This window comes from Xenopus laevis, chromosome 4L (genome assembly GCF_017654675.1).
Source record: "Xenopus laevis strain J_2021 chromosome 4L, Xenopus_laevis_v10.1, whole genome shotgun sequence".
NCBI lineage: Eukaryota > Metazoa > Chordata > Amphibia > Anura > Pipidae > Xenopus > Xenopus laevis.
Window position 1 is genome coordinate 11,151,486 of NC_054377.1, and position 21,641 is coordinate 11,173,126.

At 42.9% G+C, this 21,641-nt stretch overlaps 1 protein-coding gene across 10 annotated transcripts in view; it reads right to left on the minus strand.

Moving 5' to 3' along the window:
* Positions 1-21,385, minus strand: part of XB1001290.L (provisional ortholog of golgin B1 L homeolog) — a 74,636-nt gene extending 53,251 nt beyond the window's left edge. For 8 of the 10 annotated variants that reach the window (XM_018257372.2, XM_041589835.1, XM_018257367.2 and 5 more), the window contains exons 1-10: positions 21,222-21,384; positions 14,739-14,798; positions 13,036-13,185; positions 12,154-12,300; positions 10,040-10,162; positions 5,914-6,078; positions 4,895-5,074; positions 2,048-2,170; positions 1,744-1,857; positions 1,078-1,387 (exon numbers count right to left, since the gene is read on the minus strand). In XM_018257372.2, the coding sequence (XP_018112861.1) occupies positions 1,078-1,387; positions 1,744-1,857; positions 2,048-2,170; positions 4,895-5,074; positions 5,914-6,078; positions 10,040-10,162; positions 12,154-12,300; positions 13,036-13,185; positions 14,739-14,783 (1,357 nt within the window). In that variant the 5' untranslated portion in view covers positions 14,784-14,798; positions 21,222-21,384. Of the gene's footprint in view, positions 1-1,077; positions 1,388-1,743; positions 1,858-2,047; positions 2,171-4,894; positions 5,075-5,913; positions 6,079-10,039; positions 10,163-12,153; positions 12,301-13,035; positions 13,186-14,738; positions 14,799-21,221 lie in introns of all 10 variants that reach the window. The other 2 variants (XM_018257369.2, XM_018257368.2) reach the window with 2 other exon arrangements.
* Positions 21,386-21,641: the final 256 nt, after the last annotated feature.

Consider the following 21,641-nt stretch of genomic DNA (forward strand, 5'->3'; position numbering starts at 1 on the left):
GTTCCCCTTGGATAATCTGTTACTTCTGCCCTTGTATATGAAAACGGAGTCTTGTGCTCTTAGGAATGCACCGAATCCAGGTGCATATGCAAATTAGGGGCGGGGAGGGAAATCGAGTGAGTTTTTGTCACAAAACAAGGAAGTAAAAAATGTTTTCCCCTTCCCATCATATGCATATGCAAATTAGGGTTCAGATTTGGTACGGTATTCGGCCAAATCTTTCGCAAAGGATTCGGGGTGCGGCCAAATCCAAAATAGTGGATTCGGTGCATCCCTAGCAGAGACACACTGTCCGATTCAGGGAGATTCAGTGAGTTAAATTCTAGCTGGCAGGAAGGCTTTTCGGGGAGATTAGTCGCCCGAAGAAGAGGAGATTTGTTGGCGGGCGACTAATCTCCTCAAAAACCCTTCCTGCCAGCTAGAATTTAACTCACTGGCGGGATGGCACTCGGATCGATTTGTTTTCCAAAGTCACCCGAGTGACTTCGGATAACGAAGCACTCCGAGTGCCATTCCGCTGGCGATTTACATTCTAGCCGGCGAGAAGGCAGTTCGGGATATTAGTCGCCCCGAAGAAGAGGAGATTTGTCGCCGGGCGACTAATCTCCCCGAATCTGACCGTGTGTCTCTACCCAAAATAACAGGTTCCTCATTTGGATGGGGAGATTGTTCAGTAAAGTGGGGATTAAGATAATCCTTACACAAACCACTGAAACGGTGCATTACAACACAACCCTGCAAAGTATTTAATTACAAAAAAGAAGATGTATCTGTTACAACAAACTTCCATTTTCAAGTAGGGATGCACCGAATACAGGATTCGGTTTGGGATTCGGCCTTTTTCAGCAGGATTCGGATTGGGCGAATCCTACCAGTTTCAAGAAGGGATGCACCATGAGTTGCAAATTAGGGGCGGGGAGGGTAATCACGTGTTGTTTGGCAAAGGATTTGGATTCGGTTCTGTATTCTGCCAAATCTTTCAGGAAAGATTCAGGGGTTTGGCCGAATCCAAAATAGTGGATTCGGTGCATCCCTAGTTTCAAGGCTACCTGTTCCCTACCAAAATGCTACAATTACCTTGAAGTTTAACGACTGCCATTTCTGTGATGTTTGTGGGTTGGGCCGTTTCTCCTACGTTATTCCCCAAGTTCTGAAGTTGATGCTGCAGCTGCTGTACAGTCAGGCACTTCTCCTGGATTTCCAACTCGTGCTTCTCCTGAATTTCCTGGATCTGAGCAACGTGTTTGTCATGCAGGCCCCGCAGCTCAGTCTCATGCTTATCCATCATGTCTCTTAGCTGCGCTCTCATTACATGCTTCTCCGCTTCCAACTTGGACTGCAGATTCTCTTTTTCGGACTGGAGACGCTTACACTTTTCGGTTATTTCCTTAAATAAATTGTCAGAAGTCTTTATCAAGACAGGTAAAATGTTCATTTTAGAAGCATCATCCTCGTCAGCATTAGAAAAACATTTACATCAAGAATCAAACACTCAGCTGTCTCTTTGTCTACCAGTCTGCAAAGGGAATTTTTTCACTCTCTAGTTCAATTGTGCATGTCCACTTTAGCTAAATTCCTATTGGTCACAAGCTGCTGCACTGGAATGTGGATGGGGTTGCAACAGATAAGGATAGGTAAAGCTAGGCATTAACCTACATTGTTAAAATCTTAGCGACCTTAGATTGTAAGCTCCACTGGAGCAGGGACAGACGTCCCAGTAATTAAAAAAAAATCAATCCTCACCATATTCTGTTGCTCCTTATTGTCTAGTTCTTTCTGTAGCACATCAATCACTTGATTCTTCCCAAGTAAAACCTCCTCTTCCTCGTGCAGTTTCTGTTTTAAGGCCTTGAGCAGCTGCAGGGGCAGAAATCATGCAAACATACAACACATTTAAATATTTCATCGACTACATTGATAGTAGCTTTATATATTATAAAAAGTTCTGCTACAGAAAAGGCCATTATTCAAGAAATGACAAAATGTAATCAAGATGAATACAATGATGTGATTTCAGAAGTAAAAGAAGGCGGGGGGGGGATATTACCTGATGCAGATCGGCGTTGGCATCGGATTTTGCCAATAGTTTAAAAATGTCTTGCTCGTGTTTCTGGGACTGTTCCTTCAGCTCTTTCTCCTTTTCCTGGACTAAGTTTTGGAACACCCGGATCTAAACATGAAGAACAGAAAGGAATAGGGTGTTAGCTTTCTTTATTTATAATAGTCAATAGATTTAAAACAGTTGGTATATAAGACATGGATTTGTATTTTATTTGCAGCTGCAGTGATCACTTAAAGAGATACTGTCACGGGAAAACATGTTTTTTTTCCAAAATGCATCAGTTAATAGTGCTGCTCTGCACTGAAATCCGTTTTTCAAAAGAGCAAACAGTTTGTTTTATATTTCATTTTGAAACCTAACATGGGGCTAGACATTATCAGTTTCCCAGCTGCCCCCAGTCATGTGACTTGTGCTCTGATAAACTTCAGTCACTCTTTACTGCTGTACTGTCAGTTCGAGTGATATCACCCCCTCCCTCTCTTTCCACCCCAGTAGTATAACAACAGAATAATGGGAAGGAAACCAGATAGCAGCTCCCTAACACAAGATAACAGCTGCCTGGTAGATCTAAGAACAGCACTCAATAGTAAAATCCAGGTCCCACTGTGACACATTCAGTTACATTGAGTAGGAGAAACAACAGCCTGCTAGAAAGCAGTTCCATCCAAAAGTGCTGGCTCTTTCTGAAAGCACATGACCAGGCAAAATGACCTGAGATGCACCTACACACCTATATTACAACTAAAAAGAAAACTTGCTGGTTCAGGAATTAAATTTTATATTGTAAAGTGAATTATTTGCAGTGTAATTTAGAAATAAAACTACACCATAAAAATCATGACAGAATCCCTTTAAAATGCAGCTACATCGCAAGAAGGCGGCACCTATGAATCATGCACTGTGTCTGCATACACTATGCAAAGGCCAGGTGGGATTGTTTTTAGAGCTGAACAAAATACAATTGCTTTTTCCGCAGTGGTAGGTGTTTGGAAAAAATCATAAGAGAAAAGCAACCTCATCCTAACTGCCATGTCAGTCTCTCATAGTGAAGGTGGGTAGAACCAAAGAAACCGCAAACCAATTGATTATAATTTAGAGACTTCTTTACAAAAAGCAATCATTTGGAAATGTAAGCTACTCGGCATTATCTTTGGAGAACAAATGTAAACTGGTTTAGCGACAATAATGCTTATTTAAAGGGGTTGCTTTTATTGGCCTGGTCCTTTTAGGCAGAACAGTAATGATGAAAACACAAGCCTCCGCTGACAGATGCTTTCTATTCATGTACATGTCAGTGCCATTGTCTACAGCAGACAATTCGGCTGGTAGGCAGGTACTGTGTAGGCACATAAAAGTTGGTGTTCCAGTGATGCTAATTTGGCTGAAGGACCGGATGTCTTTGACAGCTTTATTAAATGAAAAAAATAAAAATGTAAATTCTATTTTCGCTAAGTAGAGTTAATGGGTCCCCAAACATAGGGTGCTAGGTTACAGGAACAGCTAAGTGTAAAAATAAAAACTGTGTAAATTGACAGGCTGTGCAAAATAAAAAATGTTTCTAATATACAGTAGTTAGCCAAAAATGTAATGTATAAAGGCTGGAGTGACTGGATGTGTAACATAATAGCCAGAACACTACTTCCTGCTTTTCACCTCTCTAACTCTGAGTAAAGGTGGCCATACGAGCGGATCACCCCCCAATATGCCCACTTGAAGTGGGCAATATCGGGCTGATCTGGGCTGACCCTAGGGCACAACGATTGGATCCTAACGATGGCTAACGGGCAGCCGGATTGCGGGACTGCATCAACAAACAGATGCAGCTGCAATCCGACGGGATTTTTAGTCCCGTCCGATCGACATCTGCCCGATTTTTGGACAGATGTCGATCGGAGAAGCCAATCGGAGGGTCCCATACACGGGCCAATAAGCTGCCGACTCGGTCTGTCAGCAGCTTTTATCGGCCCGTGTATGGCCACCTTTAGTCACACACTTGAAGGGAGGCCACATGGGACATAATTGTTCAGTGAGTTTGCAATTGATCTTCAGCATTCAGCTCAGATTCAAAAGCAAACAGTTAAGACACATGTGCCCCCCCCTCAAGTCACTGATTGGTTACTGCCTGGTAACCAATCAGTGGAAAGTAGGGATGCACCTAATCCAGGATTCGGCTCGGGATTCAGCATTTTTCAGCAGGATTTGGCCAAACCCTTCTGCCCGGCCGAACCAAATCCGAATTTGCATATGCAAATTAGGATCGGGGAGGGAAATCGCGTGACTTTTTGTCACAAAACCAGGAAGTAAAAATTTGTACCCCTTCCCACCCCTAATTTGCATATGCCAAAGGATCTCACAAAGGATTCGGGGGTTGGTCGAATCCAAAATAGTGGAATCGGTGCATCCCTAGTGGAAAGCAAGAGAGCTGAAAAGCAGGAACTAGTGTTCTGGTTATTATGTTAGACATCCTGTCACTCCTTTATACATTACATTTTTGCCTAACTAACTATATTAGAAACATTTTTTATTTTGCACAGCCTGTCTATTTACCCAGTTTTTATGTTTACACTGAACAATTCCTTTAAGGCTATTCAATAGCCAAAAACCAGCCGTTTCTAGGGCAGGGCAAATTCGTGAGGGACTGTATGTCCCTTGTTAAACAGCTACCAGGGCATCATAGTAAAACAACAAATTGAATTACAAATGTTGGTTTTAACTTGAAAGAAACATGCAATTATTCCAAAAAAGTAAGCTTCCTTGTGATCATATTTAAATTAACCAAACAGTGTTTGCAGTTGCAGCCACCCATTTCCCATCCTGGAAAGGCTTACTCACATTTTCCGTGTACATCGCCTCCCTCTCCTTGAAGTGATCCTTCTCTTTGTTCAGTAGGGTTTTTAAACTCTCGGCCTGCTCTTGGAGAAGGCTACACTTTTCGTCACTTTCCCCCACTTTCCTTGTAAGGTTCTGGATTAGGATCTGCAGCTCCTGATTAGCTGTGTCTTTGTTTGTTTCCTGGGTTGGAAAGACATACGATAAATTATGTGTGTTGTCATGAAATTCTTACCACCGTAAAAATCATCTTATTTTATTTAATTTCATAGAATATTTCAGATACAGCAGGCAGCCCTCCGGATAAAAGAAGGTTGTTTATTGCAACAGGTTACGGATCAACACCACCTGAAGCATCTCGGGAGCAACTCCCTTAATCATGCTCTATCTTTTCAAGTTCGGTATATTACAGTGGGAAGGTTGGTGGCAGAGCACCCGGGATATTCAGTGGTGGTGTCTTTAAGGAGCACACATGTGGAGTAAGTTTGGAGCGGTCAAATCCTTTTGATTATGTCTCTTTATTAGTGCCATGATATGAATGATCTGACTACCCATGTGGACTTCAAAATATTGAAGTGCTCTACCTCTGTATACTTTCTTTCGATACAGGTGTTCAGCAGTAAAATACCACACCTGCCATGGGTTTGGGAATACACATGCAAAGTCCAAATCACTGCGGCACACTAACAAGATGAATGTGTTTATATTTGTGACGTTTATTGGCTCCAATTCAAGTAGACAAAGGGCCCTTTGTCTACTTGAATTGGAGCCAATAAACGTCACGAATATAAACACATTCATCTTGTCATTGTGCCGCAGTGCTTTGGACTTTACCCATGTGGACTAAACCTGGTTGGAATTATATTTTTTCTATAATATGATATGATAAAGGGAGTTACTTCCAAAAAGCGTCAGGTGATGTTGGTCAGTGACCTGTTGGAATAAAACCACCTTTTTATCTTACCAGAGTGCCGCCTTTTCATCCTTTCAGCAATTATATTTTTTCCGCAGCTGAAAAATACCTGGGTGTTATCTTGAGAACTGGGTACATTTTTGGATGTGTTTGATCCTGCAGCCATCTGCAAGTCGATAATATAGGCCTCTTTGGCAGCCAGTTTCTGCTCTTTTTCACTAAGCATGGCATCCATCTGAGAGCCCCGCAACCTCTGCTGCTCCAGGTCAGCCTCCTAGAAACAGTGAACACAAACATCACAGAATTTAGCATCATCCTCTCCTACTGTGAACAATAGATAAAGCACAAGTCGAAATCAAAATATCTACCTTGGTGTTAAAGGTTTTTATTTAGCATTTTCAAAACAGAAAAGAAAGGACAAAAATAAAGCAAAAAAAACACTGTATCCAAAAAGGAAGTGAGGATCTCCAATAATAAAGAAACAAATGTAAAAAGTAGAAAAATTTATTAGGACATAAGAAAAATTTATTAAAAAATAAAGCAAACAAACTTGACACTTACATGACTACTGTTTACAATTATTTTGCATATACAGTGACAAAACCTAGAGGACCAGACATCTGGTAGGGATACATGAGGGATGGCGTCTAACCAAGTTTCCCATATTTTCTAAAATTGTTCCCCTATCATTATACGTAAGTTTGATTTAGGGACGCACCGAATCCACTATTTTGGATTTGGCCGAACCCCCCAATCCTTCGTTAAAGATTCGGTCCAATACTGAACCGAATCTGAATTTGCATATGCAAATTAAGAGTGGGAAGGGGAAAACAGGATTTTTAATACTTACCGTTAAATCTGTTTCTCTGTAGTCATAAGGGGGACACAGGGAACCATGAGGATGGAGCTTAACCCCATGGTTCCCTGTGTCCCCCTAAGACGACAGAGAAAACATTTTTTTACTTCCTTGTTTTGTGACAAAAACTATTAACAGACAGAAAGTAAACCAAAGAACTATTCAATGCGACCAAACGTTCACAGCTCGCCGAGGGCGGGAAGCCCTGTGTCCCCCTTTCAACTACAGAGAAACAGATTTAATGGTGAGTATCAAAAATCCTGTTTTCTCTGTCGTCTTAGGGGGGACACAGGGACCGATGGGAGTCCCAACAACAGCAGGGTGGGAGCAAGCTGTATATACATATATGGAATACAATTATTTGATTACGGATTGCAACCCCTTCCGTCCAAGGGAGGCCTCGGCAGAAGAATATATGTCGACTTTGTAGAATTTGTAGAGTAGAGGACCAGGTAGCCGCCCTACAGATCTGCTCTAAGGAAGCCGAGTTGCGCCATGCCCAGGAGGCACCCACCGCTCTAGTGGAGTGAGCCCTGAGGCCATCCGGTGGCAGCTGTACCGCCTTCTGTAGATCCTCCTTGGCCCTCATCACTAATCTGGCCTTCAAGAGGAGATCGTCCAGGTAGGGAGTCACTGAGGTCCCTTGTAATCTCAACGTGGCTGCTGTTACTGCCATTAACTTAGTGAACACCCTGGGGGCAGACGAAAGTTCAAACGGAAGTGCCACAAACTGATATCGCTTGTTCTTGAATGCAAAATGAAGAGAACGGTGATGAGTAGGCCATATTGGGACGTGGAGGTATGCATCCTTGATGTCCAAAGACCCTTAAAAGGCAGCGAAGTTAGGGATTTCTTGGAGCTAAGGTCCGCCGACCAATTTTTGAGCCACAGTGTTCTGCGCGCCGCTATGGATAATGCTGAACTGCGCGCCGTAATTTGGGATGTGTCCAGAGTGGTATCACAAAGATAACTAGATGCTTCCACTATGGCTTGTGCGGATGATAACAGTTCCTGTCGAGAAGTCCCATTCTGAATGTCTTTAACTAGAGACCCCGACCATGCCTGTATAGCTCTGGACACCCATGCTGATGCCAAACAGGGACGCAACGTTGAGGTGTAAATTGCTCGTAGAAAGCCCTCTGACCTATCTGAAGGGTCTTTGAATGCTGCTGCGTAGTTGACTGGTAGGATGGTGGACTTTGAAAGTCTAGACACTGGAGCATCTACTGCCGGTGGGTTTGACCATTTTTCTACCAATTCCTTTGGGAACAGATATGACTTTGAAAATGTCTTGGTTGCCTGAAATTTATGCTCAGGGGAATTCCATTTGTCTTGAATCAGACTCTGCAGTTGTTCATGCTCTGGGAAACAGACTGACGATTTGTGCTGCCTCTTGAATAGGGTAGGCGCCTCATCTGCCTGTTTGGGCTTCTGTGATATATTCAGTACCTCAAGCACCCCCTTAATAATGCCGTCTACATTGTGTAAATTATCACGGTCTCTGCCCTCATACTGGTAATCCCCCTCACCAGAAGAAGCAATTTCACCCTCAGGGTGAGATGAGTGTTGTTCAGGAGATGATTCATCAGACCTAGCAGTATTGACAGCATCCTCTTTTGTGTCATCTAACCGTCTGCGTTTAGCACCGGACTTGTGACTGAGCCTGACAAATGCTTTTCCCAGGTTGTCTGCAACGGCAGGTAACCCCTGTAGAGATGCCAGGGATTGGGACAATTGAACAGCCCATAGAGGGGGAGGAGGTTCCGCTGAAACTCTGGAGTCTAACTCCTGTGTGTCAATTCGGGGAGAATTCTCAACTTGTGCAGCTGGGAGACCCCCTGAGGCGCTGGTTGCCCCCTGCCCGAGTGCAAGACCTGCACAGCGGCTCCCCCTGGCCCCCAGAAAACTTTAGCTGACAATTAGTACAAGCCAGGTACCTCACCTGTGCTGAAGATGGGACCTTCCCCCCCGGACCACGTGAATATTCCCACTGGCCTACCTTCTGCCATGTTTAAAGAAGGAGGTCGAGTGTGAAGGGTATCGCCTGCAGGGAGCCCCAGACCCGAGCGCTCTTTTAAGAGCTCCTGAGAGTGTGTCTATTCTTTGCGCCGCCAAGACTGCTGCACGTTTGCGTTCCAATACGTGCGCGAATGTGCACATGCACTTCCCATCGCGCCAAAAGAAAATGGCCGCCGGAGGACTAGAAGGAGGAACGCACATGCGTTCCAACCCTTATGCGCTCCCGAACTCAGCCACATGTCAGCCAGGGAGCTACTAACTGCAGCCTCCAGTCCTTTCACACAGCGCGCTGGTATCTGCGCCCATTCCCCCTAAGGCACTGAAGACTGCGGCATGTCGAGTGAATGTCAGGCAATGGCAGCGGAAATCGGGGGGGAGAAACCCAATATTTAGGCAACATTCCTGGTAAAACAGGCATCATGCCACTTACCCCTCACACAGGCCAGACCTTCTGCACTGGGTCAGGCAGCACAGGTAACGTCTAGGTGGTCTGTATAGCTTTATGCTAGGTAATGACCCCGGTGTGTTGCACCTCGTAGGGGGCTGCCCATATAAAACAGGTAACCCTGCTTTTTCGGCCTTACCCCGGGTATCAGCCAGAGCTGAACATAGCATCACACGCAGATCCAACCTCCCGGAAGCAAGACACCTAAAAAAAAAACTGAATAGGATGTACAGTGTGAGGGGTAAAGCCTGATGGGCACACCCCTTAATTACTATTCAAGTGTCCTGCCTCATAGAGGATGGAGCTTAACCCCATCAGTCCCTGTGTCCCCTTAAAGGAACAGTAACGTCAAAAAATAAAAGTGTTTTAAAGTAATAAAAATATAATGCAGTGTTGGCCTGCACTGGTAAAACTGCTGTGTTTGCTTCAGAAACACTACTATTGTTTATATAGATAAGCAGCTGTGTAGCAATGGGGGCAGCCATTCAAAGGAGGAAAGGCTCAGGTTACACAGCAGACAGCAAATAAGCTCTGTCTGTCTAATGGTTTTATCTGTTATCCATTAGTCACCCTGTGCCATATAGCCGTTTTTCAATTTCCGCCATTGCTCCACAGCAGCTTGTTCATATAAACTATAGTAGTATTTCTGAAGCAAACAGATCAGTTTTACCAGTGCAGGGCAACATTACATGATATTTTCATTACTTTAAAGCACTTTCATTTTTTGGTGTTACTGTTCCTTTAAGACGACAGAGAAAAGTGACCTACACTGGTGTTTGTCAACTTGTTGCTCTCTAGGTGTTGCCAGACACTGTAAGACCAAACAACATCCAGAGGGAAACAAACCCCTGATAATGCAGATATATTAAATATTTCTATACTATAAGAGTAAAGTGCATGTACGCTATTATATACCTTTTTCTGAAGTTCTTCATTTTTATGTGCTAGCTGTGACTCTAATTCTTCCACCCGCCTTTTTAACAGAAGAATTTTTCCTCGATTTGCTGAACTGTTCTCGTAATCTCCATCACCAGAGGCCTTTAAAAAAAAATGTTAAAAAAAAAAAGAGAGAGAAACCGTGAATAAATATTGGATAAGCAAATTCCACGGATGTTTCAACAGCCTGAAACAATCCCTTGTTCATCAGTGAATCACTTGCTTCATTGAGAGCTGAATGTTTGCACATGATCACACAAATTCAGGAATGCTCTGCCCATCAGAACTGATGCTCTATTATGATAAATGGTTTCTCAGCTACAGGCCACAATACAGGGGATTATCTTAATAGACAGTCCTTAAAACCTAAAGCTGGCCATAGATGCAAAGATCCAATCGTTCGAATTCTCGAATGATTGGACGTCCCCATCTCCTGACCTGCCACTGACCATTCTGATCAAATAAAGTAGTAAAAGAACAGACCAGCCGATGTTTTGCCCCTGACAGCAATCGTATGAAAGTTTATGTCCCATAAAAGCTAGTGAAAACTAGGGATGCACCGAATCCACTATTTTGGATTCAGCCGAACCCCCAAATCCTTTGTGAAAGATTCGGCTGAATACCGAACCAAATCCGAATCCTAATTTACATATGCAAACTAATTGGTTGAGCAGGGCAGAAGGAATCGGCCGAATCTTGTTGAAAAAGGCCGAATCCCAAACCGAATCCAGAATTCAGTGCGTCCCTATTGAAAACAGCTTCTCTCACTTGCAGCTTTATATGTTAAAGGGGGTTGTTCACCTTTGACTTAAAGGGATACTGTCATGGGAAAAATTTTTTTTCAAAATGAATCAGTTAATAGTGCTGCTCCAGCAGAATTCTGCACTGAAATCCATTTTTCAAAAGAACAAACAGATATTTTTATATTCAATTTTGAAATCTGACATGGGGCTAGACATTTTGTCAATTTCCCAGCTGCCCCTGGTCATGTGACGTGTGCCTGCACTTTAGGAGAGAAATGCTTTCTGGCAGGCTGCTGTTTTTCCTTCTCAATGTAACTGAATGTGTCTCAGTGGGACATGGGATTTTACTATTGAGTGTGTTCTTAGATCTACCAGGCAGCTGTTATCTTGTGTTAGGGAGCTGCTATCTGGTTACCTTCCCATTGTTCTTTTGTTTTGCTGCTGAGGGGGAAAAGGGAGGGGAATGAAATCACTCCAACTTGCAGTACAGCAGTAAAGAATGATTGAAGTTTATCAGAGCACAAGTCACATGACTTGGGGCAGCTGGGAAATTGACAAAATGTCTAGCCCCATGTCAGATTTCAAAATTGAATATAAAAAAATCTGTTTGCTCTTTTGAGAAATGGATTTCAGTGCAGAATTCTGCTGGAGCAGCACTATTAACTGATTCATTTTAAAAAATAAAATTTTCCCATGACAGTATCCCTTTAAGTTTTAGTATGATGTAGAAAAGGATATTCTGAGACAATTTTGCATTAGGTTTTAATTTTTTTATTATTTGTGGTTTTTGAGCTATTTTGCTTTTTATTTAGCAGCTCTCCAATTTGCAGTTTCAGCAGACGAGATGCTAGGATCCAAATGACCCTAGCAACTTTGCATTGTCTTAAATAAGAGACTGGAATATAAATAGGAGAGGGGCTGAATAGAAAGATGAGTAATAAAAAGTAGCAATAACAATTCATTTGTAGCCTTGCAGAGCATTTGTTTTTTAGATGGTGACTCCCAGTTGAAAACTGGAAAGACTCAGAAGAAGAAGGCAAATAATGAAAAAAACTATACAAAGTAAACAATGAATACCAACTGAAAAGCTGCTTAGAATTGGCCAATCTATAACAAACAAAAAGTTAACACAAAGAAAAACTGGAGCATTTTTCAGTCCTGATTATTTTTGCAGCTCCACTGGCAGGGGGAAAAGTTTCCAACAGGACCTTCATTCTTATATGCAACTGCCTGAATGTGCCTGTTGCGGGTCCAAGCAGGCAATTAACACCCAAAAGTGCAAACTGTCGGTTTTTCAAGTAAGGATTGCATGTGTCAGTCCCTTCCTGGGATTTATAAGCAAACATATACCTTTTTGCTTTCAGATTTTTTTTCATGTGGTCTGGATGAAGCTTGCTGTTTCTTTAGCTCTTCCAGCTGTGATGTCAGCGATACAATCTTCGCTTTATTTTGAAGCTTGGCCTTTGATATCTTAGATTCTGCAGATTCTTTCTCTTCCTGGATTACAAAGGCATTTTCTATGTTAGTAAATTATTTACACCCTGTGGAATCTAATGAACTACATCCAGTCTGGCATGAACAAACTAAAGGTGGACATACAATACACAAGGTTGCCAAACGAGCAGAGGCGATACTGGGCAAATCTGACTGTTCGGCCCTAGGTCCAAATGATCAGATTATAACGATGACATTGAGCGATGATGGGACGAGGACAGCATCAATTAGCCGATGCGGTCCTTGATCTCAAGGGAAAATCAAACTTGCCCAATCAATATCTGCCCTATTTTTTGGACCGATAGACGGGCCGATAGACGGGCCGATAGACGGGCCGATAGACGGGCCGATAGACGGGCCGATAGACGGGCCGATAGACGGGCCGATAGACGGGCCGATAGACGGGCCGATAGACGGGCCGATAGACGGGCCGATAGACGGGCCGATAGACGGAACCGATAGACGGACCGATAGACAGATATAGAGAGAGAGAGAGAGAGAGAGAGAGAGAGAGAGAGAGAGAGAGAGAGAGAGAGGGGAGAAAGCGAGGGGGAGAGAGAGCTGAAGCTTGGCAACAGCTGAACTATAAAAGCTGCCTATAGAAGATAGAGCAGTGGGGGATTAGTTTGCAACAGCTGATGTACAATGATTCCCCACTAGCGCTAGGAATTTGTTATCTTACAAAGGACCACAGTGATTTACAAGATAACAAGTCTCCAGAAAGCACCGCAAACAGACCTTGAGCTGTTGATCCTTCTTGCGAAGCTCATTATCTTTCTCTCTGATAAGTTCCTTCAGTTGAACCACCAGCTGTTCGGTCTGTGCCAGCTGTTCTGTCAGATCTGCAACCGACATGGTGCCAGCGGGGCTCCCCTCATTGTCTGGAGCCTACATATTAAAAGGGATAAAAAAAAAAAATACATATGTATTGCACTATATAGTGAATAAAGTACCCCCTTTTATAAAATATAGGGATATTATAAGTTACCGAGGAGTTTCATGACCATATAAAAACACGAGGCCGAAGGCCGAGTGTTTTTATACAGGTCATGGAACTCCGAGGTAAATTCTAATATCCTCATATTTTACAACTGGGGGTACTTTATTTATTATAATACACAAATTTCAGTGAGTCATGTGACAGAAATGACATCAGAACTCACCGTTTATAACTGATGACATCAGAACTCACCGTTTATAAGGATATAATTTACAGGATATTCATGGCTTTTGTGTATTATATAAGTATATAACTATGTTTCCCTAAGCTCTGTCCAATACAATGGTGTTTTATCTGTTATCTGCTATGTAACCTGTGCATTTTCTCCTATTTTCCAGGTTGAATGACTGCCCCAATGGCTACACAGCAGCTTGTTTATATAAACTATAGTAGTACTTATCTGTTATCTACTGTGTATCCTGTGCTTGAATGGCTGCCCCCATGGCTACACAGCAGCTTGTTTATATAAACTATAGTAGTACTTATCTGTTATCTACGGTGTATCCTGTGCTTGAATGGCTGCCCCCATGGCTACACAGCAGCTTGTTTATATAAACTATAGTAGTACTTATCTGTTATCTACGGTGTATCCTGTGCTTGAATGGCTGCCCTCATCAGGGCTGTATTTAGTTCTGATGCTGCCCTAGGCACCGGACCTAAACAAACCCCCTAAACGGTGTGCGTGACGTCACACACACGGACGTTGCGGCAGTTGCGACGTGTGCGTGTGACGTCACTTACGCCACCCAGCCCCCCCCAGTTCTTTCACTGGATTTTTTTAAAATTTAAAAAATAAATTTATAGGCACCTGAGGGCCGCCCCCTCAACAAAACCTGCCGCCCTAGGCACAGGCCCTTGGGTGCCTTATTATAAATACGCCCCTGGCCCCATGGCTACACAACAGTTTGTTTATATAAACTACAGTAGTCTTCTGAAGCAAACCTTTGAGATAACTGTTAGTATGATGTAGAGAGTGATATTCAGAGACAATTTGCAATTGGTTTTTGAGTTATTTAGCCTTTTATTCAGCAACTCTAAGCAATATGGTTGCTTGGGTGCAAATTTCTCTAGCACCCATGCATTGATTTAAATAAGAAACTGGAATATGAATAAAATAAATAATGAAGACCAATTGAAACGTTGCTTAGAATTGGCCATTGTATAACATACTAAAAGTTACCTTAAAGGTGAACCACCCCTTTAAGGTATGAAGATCCAAATTACAGAAAAATCTGTTATCTAGAAAAACCCCAGGTCCTGAGCATTCTGGATAAAAGGTCTCATACCTGTACAGCACTCTATATTCTAACATTTAGGGGAAAAGGCCTTGTCAGATTTCAGTCGCCCCCCATTTAATGGAACTGTATATAAAGCAGCTAAAGACAAGCGTACTAGAGAGGGGTGCACATTAAATAGTGAAAACATTAAAACGGACACTTACTCCTCCTTGAAGGGTTGACTCATCCCCAGAATACCATTTCCACATTGTGCTTAATTGGCTCTGAAACAGAGGATAACGAGTTAATGCATATACTGGGCCATCATTCTGACCGGTAGCAAAACTAGCTTTTTACTTCCAATCTGATCCGCTGTTTAATTCATTATGGCGGAGAAATGTAGTGCTGTGCGGGTCGAGAAAAGCTCAGCCCGCACCCAAACCTGAGCTTGCCTGCACCTAGCTTCCCCACCTCCATTTATAGGCCCAGGCCGTCCCGCTGATGATGATGTCACAAAAGGGGCGGAGCAGGGCCGCCTATAAAGCGGGAAGCCGGCAGTCTAAAATCGCGGGCAGGAAGAGCTCAACATGAACCCGCCCACATCCAGCAAAAGGTGCAACAGGGTCGGCCTGAACCCGCCCCCGACCCACACATCATTACAGTGTATCGGCATATAACATTTTCTGTTTGGTTGGGGATCACTTCTATAGACCATCACAGTCAATCTATCCAGAGGCTCATGCGTAACATGTCACTCCCCAACCCCTTGGATGTTGCTCTCAGTGGTCTCAAAGCAGGAGCTTATTTTTGAATTTCAGGTTAGGAGGCGTTTTTTGGTTGCAGGAAAAGCGGGTGTACGGGTATGGGATCCGTTATCCGGAAACCCATTACCCAGAAAGTTAAGAATTACGGAAAGGCCTTCTCCCATAGACTCCATTTTATCAACATAATCCAAATGTTTAAAAATGATTCTCTTTTTCTCCGTAATAATAAAACAGTAGCTTGTACTTGATCCCAACTAAGATATAATTAATCCTTATGGGAAGCAAAACCAGCCTATTGGGTTTATTTCATGTTAACATGATTTTCTACTAGACTTAAGGTATGAAAATCCTAATTATGGAAAGGTCCATTATCCGGAATACCCCAGGTTCCGGGCATTCTGGATAACAGGCCCCATATCTCTGCTGCCCAACAGAACCTCCTATAGGCTACCAGTCCATATAGGGCTACCAGATAGCCAATCACAGCCCTTATTTGGCATCCCCTGGAACTTTTTTCATGGTTGTGTTGCTCCCTAAATCTTCTTACATCTGAATTAGTGATGTGCGGGCCGGCCCGATATCCGCGGATTTACCCAGGCGGGTTCGGGCCGACCTCGCACCCCCCTTTCCGGGTCGCGGGCGGGTGAAGGTTCAGCTCTTCTGACTACTCTCCGAGTTGAACTTTTATAGACACACGCCTCTCGTCCGCCCCTTTTGTGATGTCATCAAAGGGGCGGGGCGACGCAGGTCTATAAAAGGAACCCGGAAGTCGGGCTCGGATGGTGGGAAGGCGGGTGGATGCAGGTTGGAAAAAGCCTGACCCGCACATCATTAATCTGAATTTGGTTCACGGGTAAAAAAAAAAAAGGTTGGGGACCCCTGGTCTATAGAAACCACCAACACCTAACCAGGTCACATTTGTGGAAAGGCCACCAAGGCCCGGGCTTATTTTTTGTGGATTTTATTGGCGGCATGCAGCTCCTAAATCCCCATTGCACTAGTCCAGACTATGAAAATGCACCAATCCCCATTGAACTGGTCCAGACTATGAAAATGTTCGCGAATAAAGCTGCATTAGTTGAAACGTTTGTGACTGGTTCACTAGGGAAGACTATCTCATGCGTAAACAAAGAAACAACATGGCCTCACTGTGTATATTCTGGGTGAATTATGGGGTTAATGTGACCATGAACACGAGGAGTTACACGCACCCTTGGCTGGTATTTACAGTTTAGAATTACACAGAGTCAATAAATCCTTAGGAATGTGGGTCAGCACAGCCAGGTGTTGTAACTACTTCTTCCTTCCCCTCAGGCCAATGACCCTCTTGCCTTAAACATATTCCATCTGAGATTGAAACCCAGGAGCCCTCCAAGTATTGAGGAACTAGAATGCCCAATACCCCCCCCCCCTGCTAAATAAGGAGGTTTTGGGTTGAGGTTAACCCGGGAGTTGCGCTTCTACTGCAGCCTGAATGGTGTTTTGCTTAAAGGAGTGGCTCACCTTTAAAGCAGCAACAAACCCTTAAAGTGGACCTGTCATCCAGACATTAACATCTGTACAATAAAAGTCCTTCTCAGATTAAACATGAAACCCAAATTCTTTTTTTTATTTAAGTATTCATAAACTCATTTAAAAATCTCAGCTGTCAATCAAATATTACCTGCCCCTCCTCTATGCCTCTTAAGCATAGAGGTGGGGCTTGCAATTACTTTCACTTTCCATTCAGCACTTCCTAGGTATCACTGCAATCCCCACAATGCCTCGCTCTCGTTACCCTTTAATTGTGTAACCAGTACATTAGAATGGACATCAGGTTCCCCATTCTGGTGCACAAACAAGATCCTAAGATGCAAGGTTGGGGGCAGCTTTGAGGACAAACTATTCCGGAACGTGTTAGTATCGCTTTAAGAGTCAGAAGAAAATGGCAAATAATTAAAAAACAATAACCAATAAATAATTAAGACCAACTGAACAGTTGCTTGGAAATTAAAATAAAATATTTGGGGGGTTTTTCCCCTCAATTTAGAGACTGAGTGAGCAGCACTAGCATTTTTTTCCCCACCAGCAGAGAAAGGGTTAACGTGTAACCAGTTGTATTTTATCCTAGGACATTAACGAGCGGAGGAGAGATGAGCTGCCCTACCTACAGTCGCCTCCGTGGTCTGTCTCATTTCTGTCTAATTCATGAAATGACAAAACCGGCTGAACTAGTTCTCTCTCCCCTCTGTAGGATGAGCAGTAGGATGAGGTAGGATTCTGCCCTCTCCCTCTGTAATGCTAGAACGCCTCTCTCTCAAGGCAGAACCCCCAGTGCAGTAAATTAAGTCATACAGGGAGGAATCAGATACAGGAGGAAGCCATATAAGGCCTCTGTATAAGAACATAACATTGAGAAGCCAGGGAACCATTCTGACACAGACAGAGAACTTACTACAAGTACGGGACCTGTAATCCAGAATGCTCGGGACCCGGGGTTTTCAGGATAAGGGATCTTTCCGTAATTTGGATCTTCACCTTTGAGATAACTTTTAGTATGATGTTGAGAGTGATATTTTGAGAAAATTTGCAATTGTTTTTCATTTTTTATTATTTGTGGTTTTTGAGTTATTTAGCTTTTTATTCAGCATCTCTCCAGTTTGCAATTTCAGCCATCTGGTTGCTAGGGTCCATATTCCCCAAGCAACCATGCATTGATTTAAATAAGAGACTGGAATATGAATAGGAGAGGGCTGAATAGAAAGAGGAGTGATAAAAAGTAGCAATAACAATAAATATGTAGCCTTACAGAGAATTTGTTTTTAGAAGGGGTCAGCGACCCCCATTTGAAGGCCGATGAGAGTCAGAAGAAGGCAAATAATTAAAAAACTATAAAAAAATAAAATAATGAAGACTAACTAAAAAGTTGCTTAGAATTGTCCATTTTACAACCTACTAACAGTTAACTTACCCCTTTAAGTACAAGCTACTGTTTCATTATTACAGAGGAAAAGGAAATCAGTTTTAAAAATTTGGATCATTCGGACCAAATGGAGTCTATGGGAGACGGCATTCCTGTAATTCAGAGCTTTCTGTGTAGCGGGTTTCTGGATAACGGATCCCATACTTGTACTAATCTTTGGTGCTTACCCCAAGCCGGGGGTTCTCAGTCAATGTCAAATGCTAGTTCACCTTACAAATTATTTATAGAATGATGTAGAGTGATAGTCTAAGATTGCAGTTGGTCTTCACTTTGTATATGTTGCGTTTTTTAACTAACTTAGTTCTTTGTTCAGCAGCTCTCCAGTTTAGTATTTCAGCAGGTATTTGGTTGCTAGGGTCCAAGTCACCCTAGCAATCAGGCAGTGGCGTGAAGGAGAGACTAGAAGGCGCATAGGAGAGGCCGGAATAGAAAGATGATGAACACAAAGAAACAATAACAAAAAAGTTGTAACCTCACAAGGCAATAGTTATGTTGCTGCAGGGGGTCAGTGACCCCAATTTGAAAGCTGGAAATAGTCATTAAAAACTGCAGAGAACAGGCCATTTTATAGCATACTAAAGGTGATTTAACCCTTTAAAAGGAGATTTATGAAGTACAGCAAATGGACACTTCTTGAGGTTCAAAGGGGTGGTTCAACTTGAAGTTTACTTTTTAATATGTTATAGCATGGCCGATTCTTAGCAGCTTTTCAATTGGCCATTATTTTTTTTTTATAGTTTTTGAATTATTTGCCTTCTTCTTCTGTATCTTTCCAGCTTTCAACTAGGGGTCACTGACCCCGTATAAAAATGAATTCCCTGTACGGCTACAAATGTATTGTTATTGCTACTTTTTATTACTCCTCTTTCTATTCAGGCCTCCCCTATTCATATTCCTGTCTCTCATTCAAACCACTGTCTGGTTGCTAGGGGAATTTGGACGGTAACACTGCAGAAATGTAGTAATTACACAAAACACGAATAATAGAAAGTGAAGACCAACTGCTAATTGTCTTGGAATATCACTCTCAACATCATACTCTAAGATTGTTTCAAGATGACCAACCACTTTAATATATCAATATATATATTTCAACCTACATCTAGATACTTAATTATTTAGTTACATTTTAGAAACTTTGTATCTTTTTGTGGCTGTTCAGCGCAGGAGATCAAAGAGAAAGTCAGGATATTTCAGTAACAATTTGAGACTGAGGGTTGAGCTGTCAAAATCGGGACTGTCCCGCAAAAAACAGGACAATTAGGAGGTATGTAGAAGGTCTCAATGTATTTTTTACAATAAAGCTTTGAAGTCCAGGGTCGACTAATGTTTCGGGGGACGCATTCTATGCACCACTGTGCCACCTCCAGAATGTCAACTCCAGGCCTCTCTATCCATGTGCTATCAATAAAGGCTAGCTTGATTATGCTGGTGCTTTAGGGTAGGACTCCACAAGCGATTTTGTCATGATCCGACGCAATGCGACAAAACGCATGCGACAAAAATAAGGTAAGAGATAGAATTGTCGCATGGTGTCGCAGCGTTGATCCAACGTGACACGACTGTCTGATGCAGACGCTGCTTCTGCATCCGACAGTCGTGTTGGATCAACGCTGCGACACCATGCGACAATTCTATCTCTTACCTTATTTTTAAGAGATAGAATTGTCACATGGTGTCGCAGCGTTGATCCGACGCGATCCAATGCGACACGACTGTCGGATGCAGACGCTGCGACACCATGCAACAATCTCTTAAAAAATAAGGTAAGATATAGAATTGTCGCATGGTGTCGCAGCGTTGATCCGACGCGAAACGACTGTCAGGTCAACGCTGCGACACCATGCGACAATTCTATATCTTACCTTATTTTTGTTGCATGCGTTTTGTCGCAGTGCGTCAGATCGTGACATAATCGCTTGTGGAGTCCTACCCTTATTCACATCTATAATATACAGAGAGAGAGAGAGATCTTAGAATGCCTCTACATCAGTGCACTTGGGGATATTGTGGTTATAAAGATGTGGCAGATAAGGAGGCTGCCCAGTATACATTGGGGATACATGCACAAGATATAAGGACTGTCAAATACAGACTGGAAGTCGGTGAAAAACTTTCCGGGGGATTGAGCTCTTCTCCAACTCCCAAAAGGCCAAAACTGGGAATCAATGACCGATGCCCTACATTAACCACTGTCATTCTATATGAGTCATATTGGGCCAGGCATAGTATTAAAGGGTTTGTTCACCTTTAAATTACCTTTTAGTATGATGTAGAGTGGGATATTCTGAGACAATTTGCAATTGCTTTTCATTTTTTATTATTTGTGGTTTTTGAGTTATTTGGCTTTTTATTCAGCGGCTCTCCAGTTTGCAGGGTTAGGATTCTAGTTGCTAGGGTCCAAATTACCCTAGCAACCATGTATTCATTTGAATATGAAACCGGAATATGAATAGGAGAGCGGCCTGGAGAAGTAATAAAAAGTAGCAATAACAATAGAATTGGTAGCCTTACAGAGCATTTGATTTTAGATGGGGGTCAGTGACCCCCCCTTTCCTTTCAAAGCTGGAAAGAGTCAGAAGGAGAAGGCAAATAAAAAACTATAAAAGTAAATAATGTAGAGCAATTGAGAAGCTGCTTAGAGGTGGTAATTGTAGAACATACATATAACATATAAATATAACATACTAAAAGCAAGGTGTACACAGAGGGTTCAGTGAAGACATGAGTCAGACAAGCTGCAGCATCTGCACTGAGAAGGTGCCAGAGGGGGAGATGATGATGATGAGGAGGATGATGACGTGGCAGACATAAACTATACAGGTCTTTATGGAATCAGTTCCCTCACAGGTCCTGTTACTGCTCCTATTATTATAAACGTCATTATTCCACCCCCTCTCTCTCTCTCCAATGTTTTCTCTCCCCCTTCCTAAAGTGCTTGGGCCCAACCCGACGCTCTCTGCCAAATAAAGTTCCATTACCTGAGCCCCAGGCTCTTTAGAACGGGCACATGTCCAGCTGACAGTTCCGGTATGAGCCCCCCAACTCTAGGTCAATCTTGCGTTCTGCTGTTCCATTTCCGCCGCCATCTTGGATCAACGCTACAGCTGAGACGTGACGTCAGAGCTCGTCAGCGAAGAGACTGTTCCCCGCCTCCCCGAGGATTACCGCGACTGCCAATCTCCAAGATGGCGGCTGAGGTTGCGTAGCGTAATCGAACATTACGGTGTCCGTTTTAGGACATCTTACAGAAAAACTAATGGGCTGCATTGTCACTCCCTACCTCTGTCAATACCAGGGTTGCCAGGTTGGCGGTTTTCTAGCCAATTGGGCTACTAATTTAAAGCCCAGGCCATTAATTATATCTTAGTTGGGATCAAGTACAAGCTACTGTTTTATTA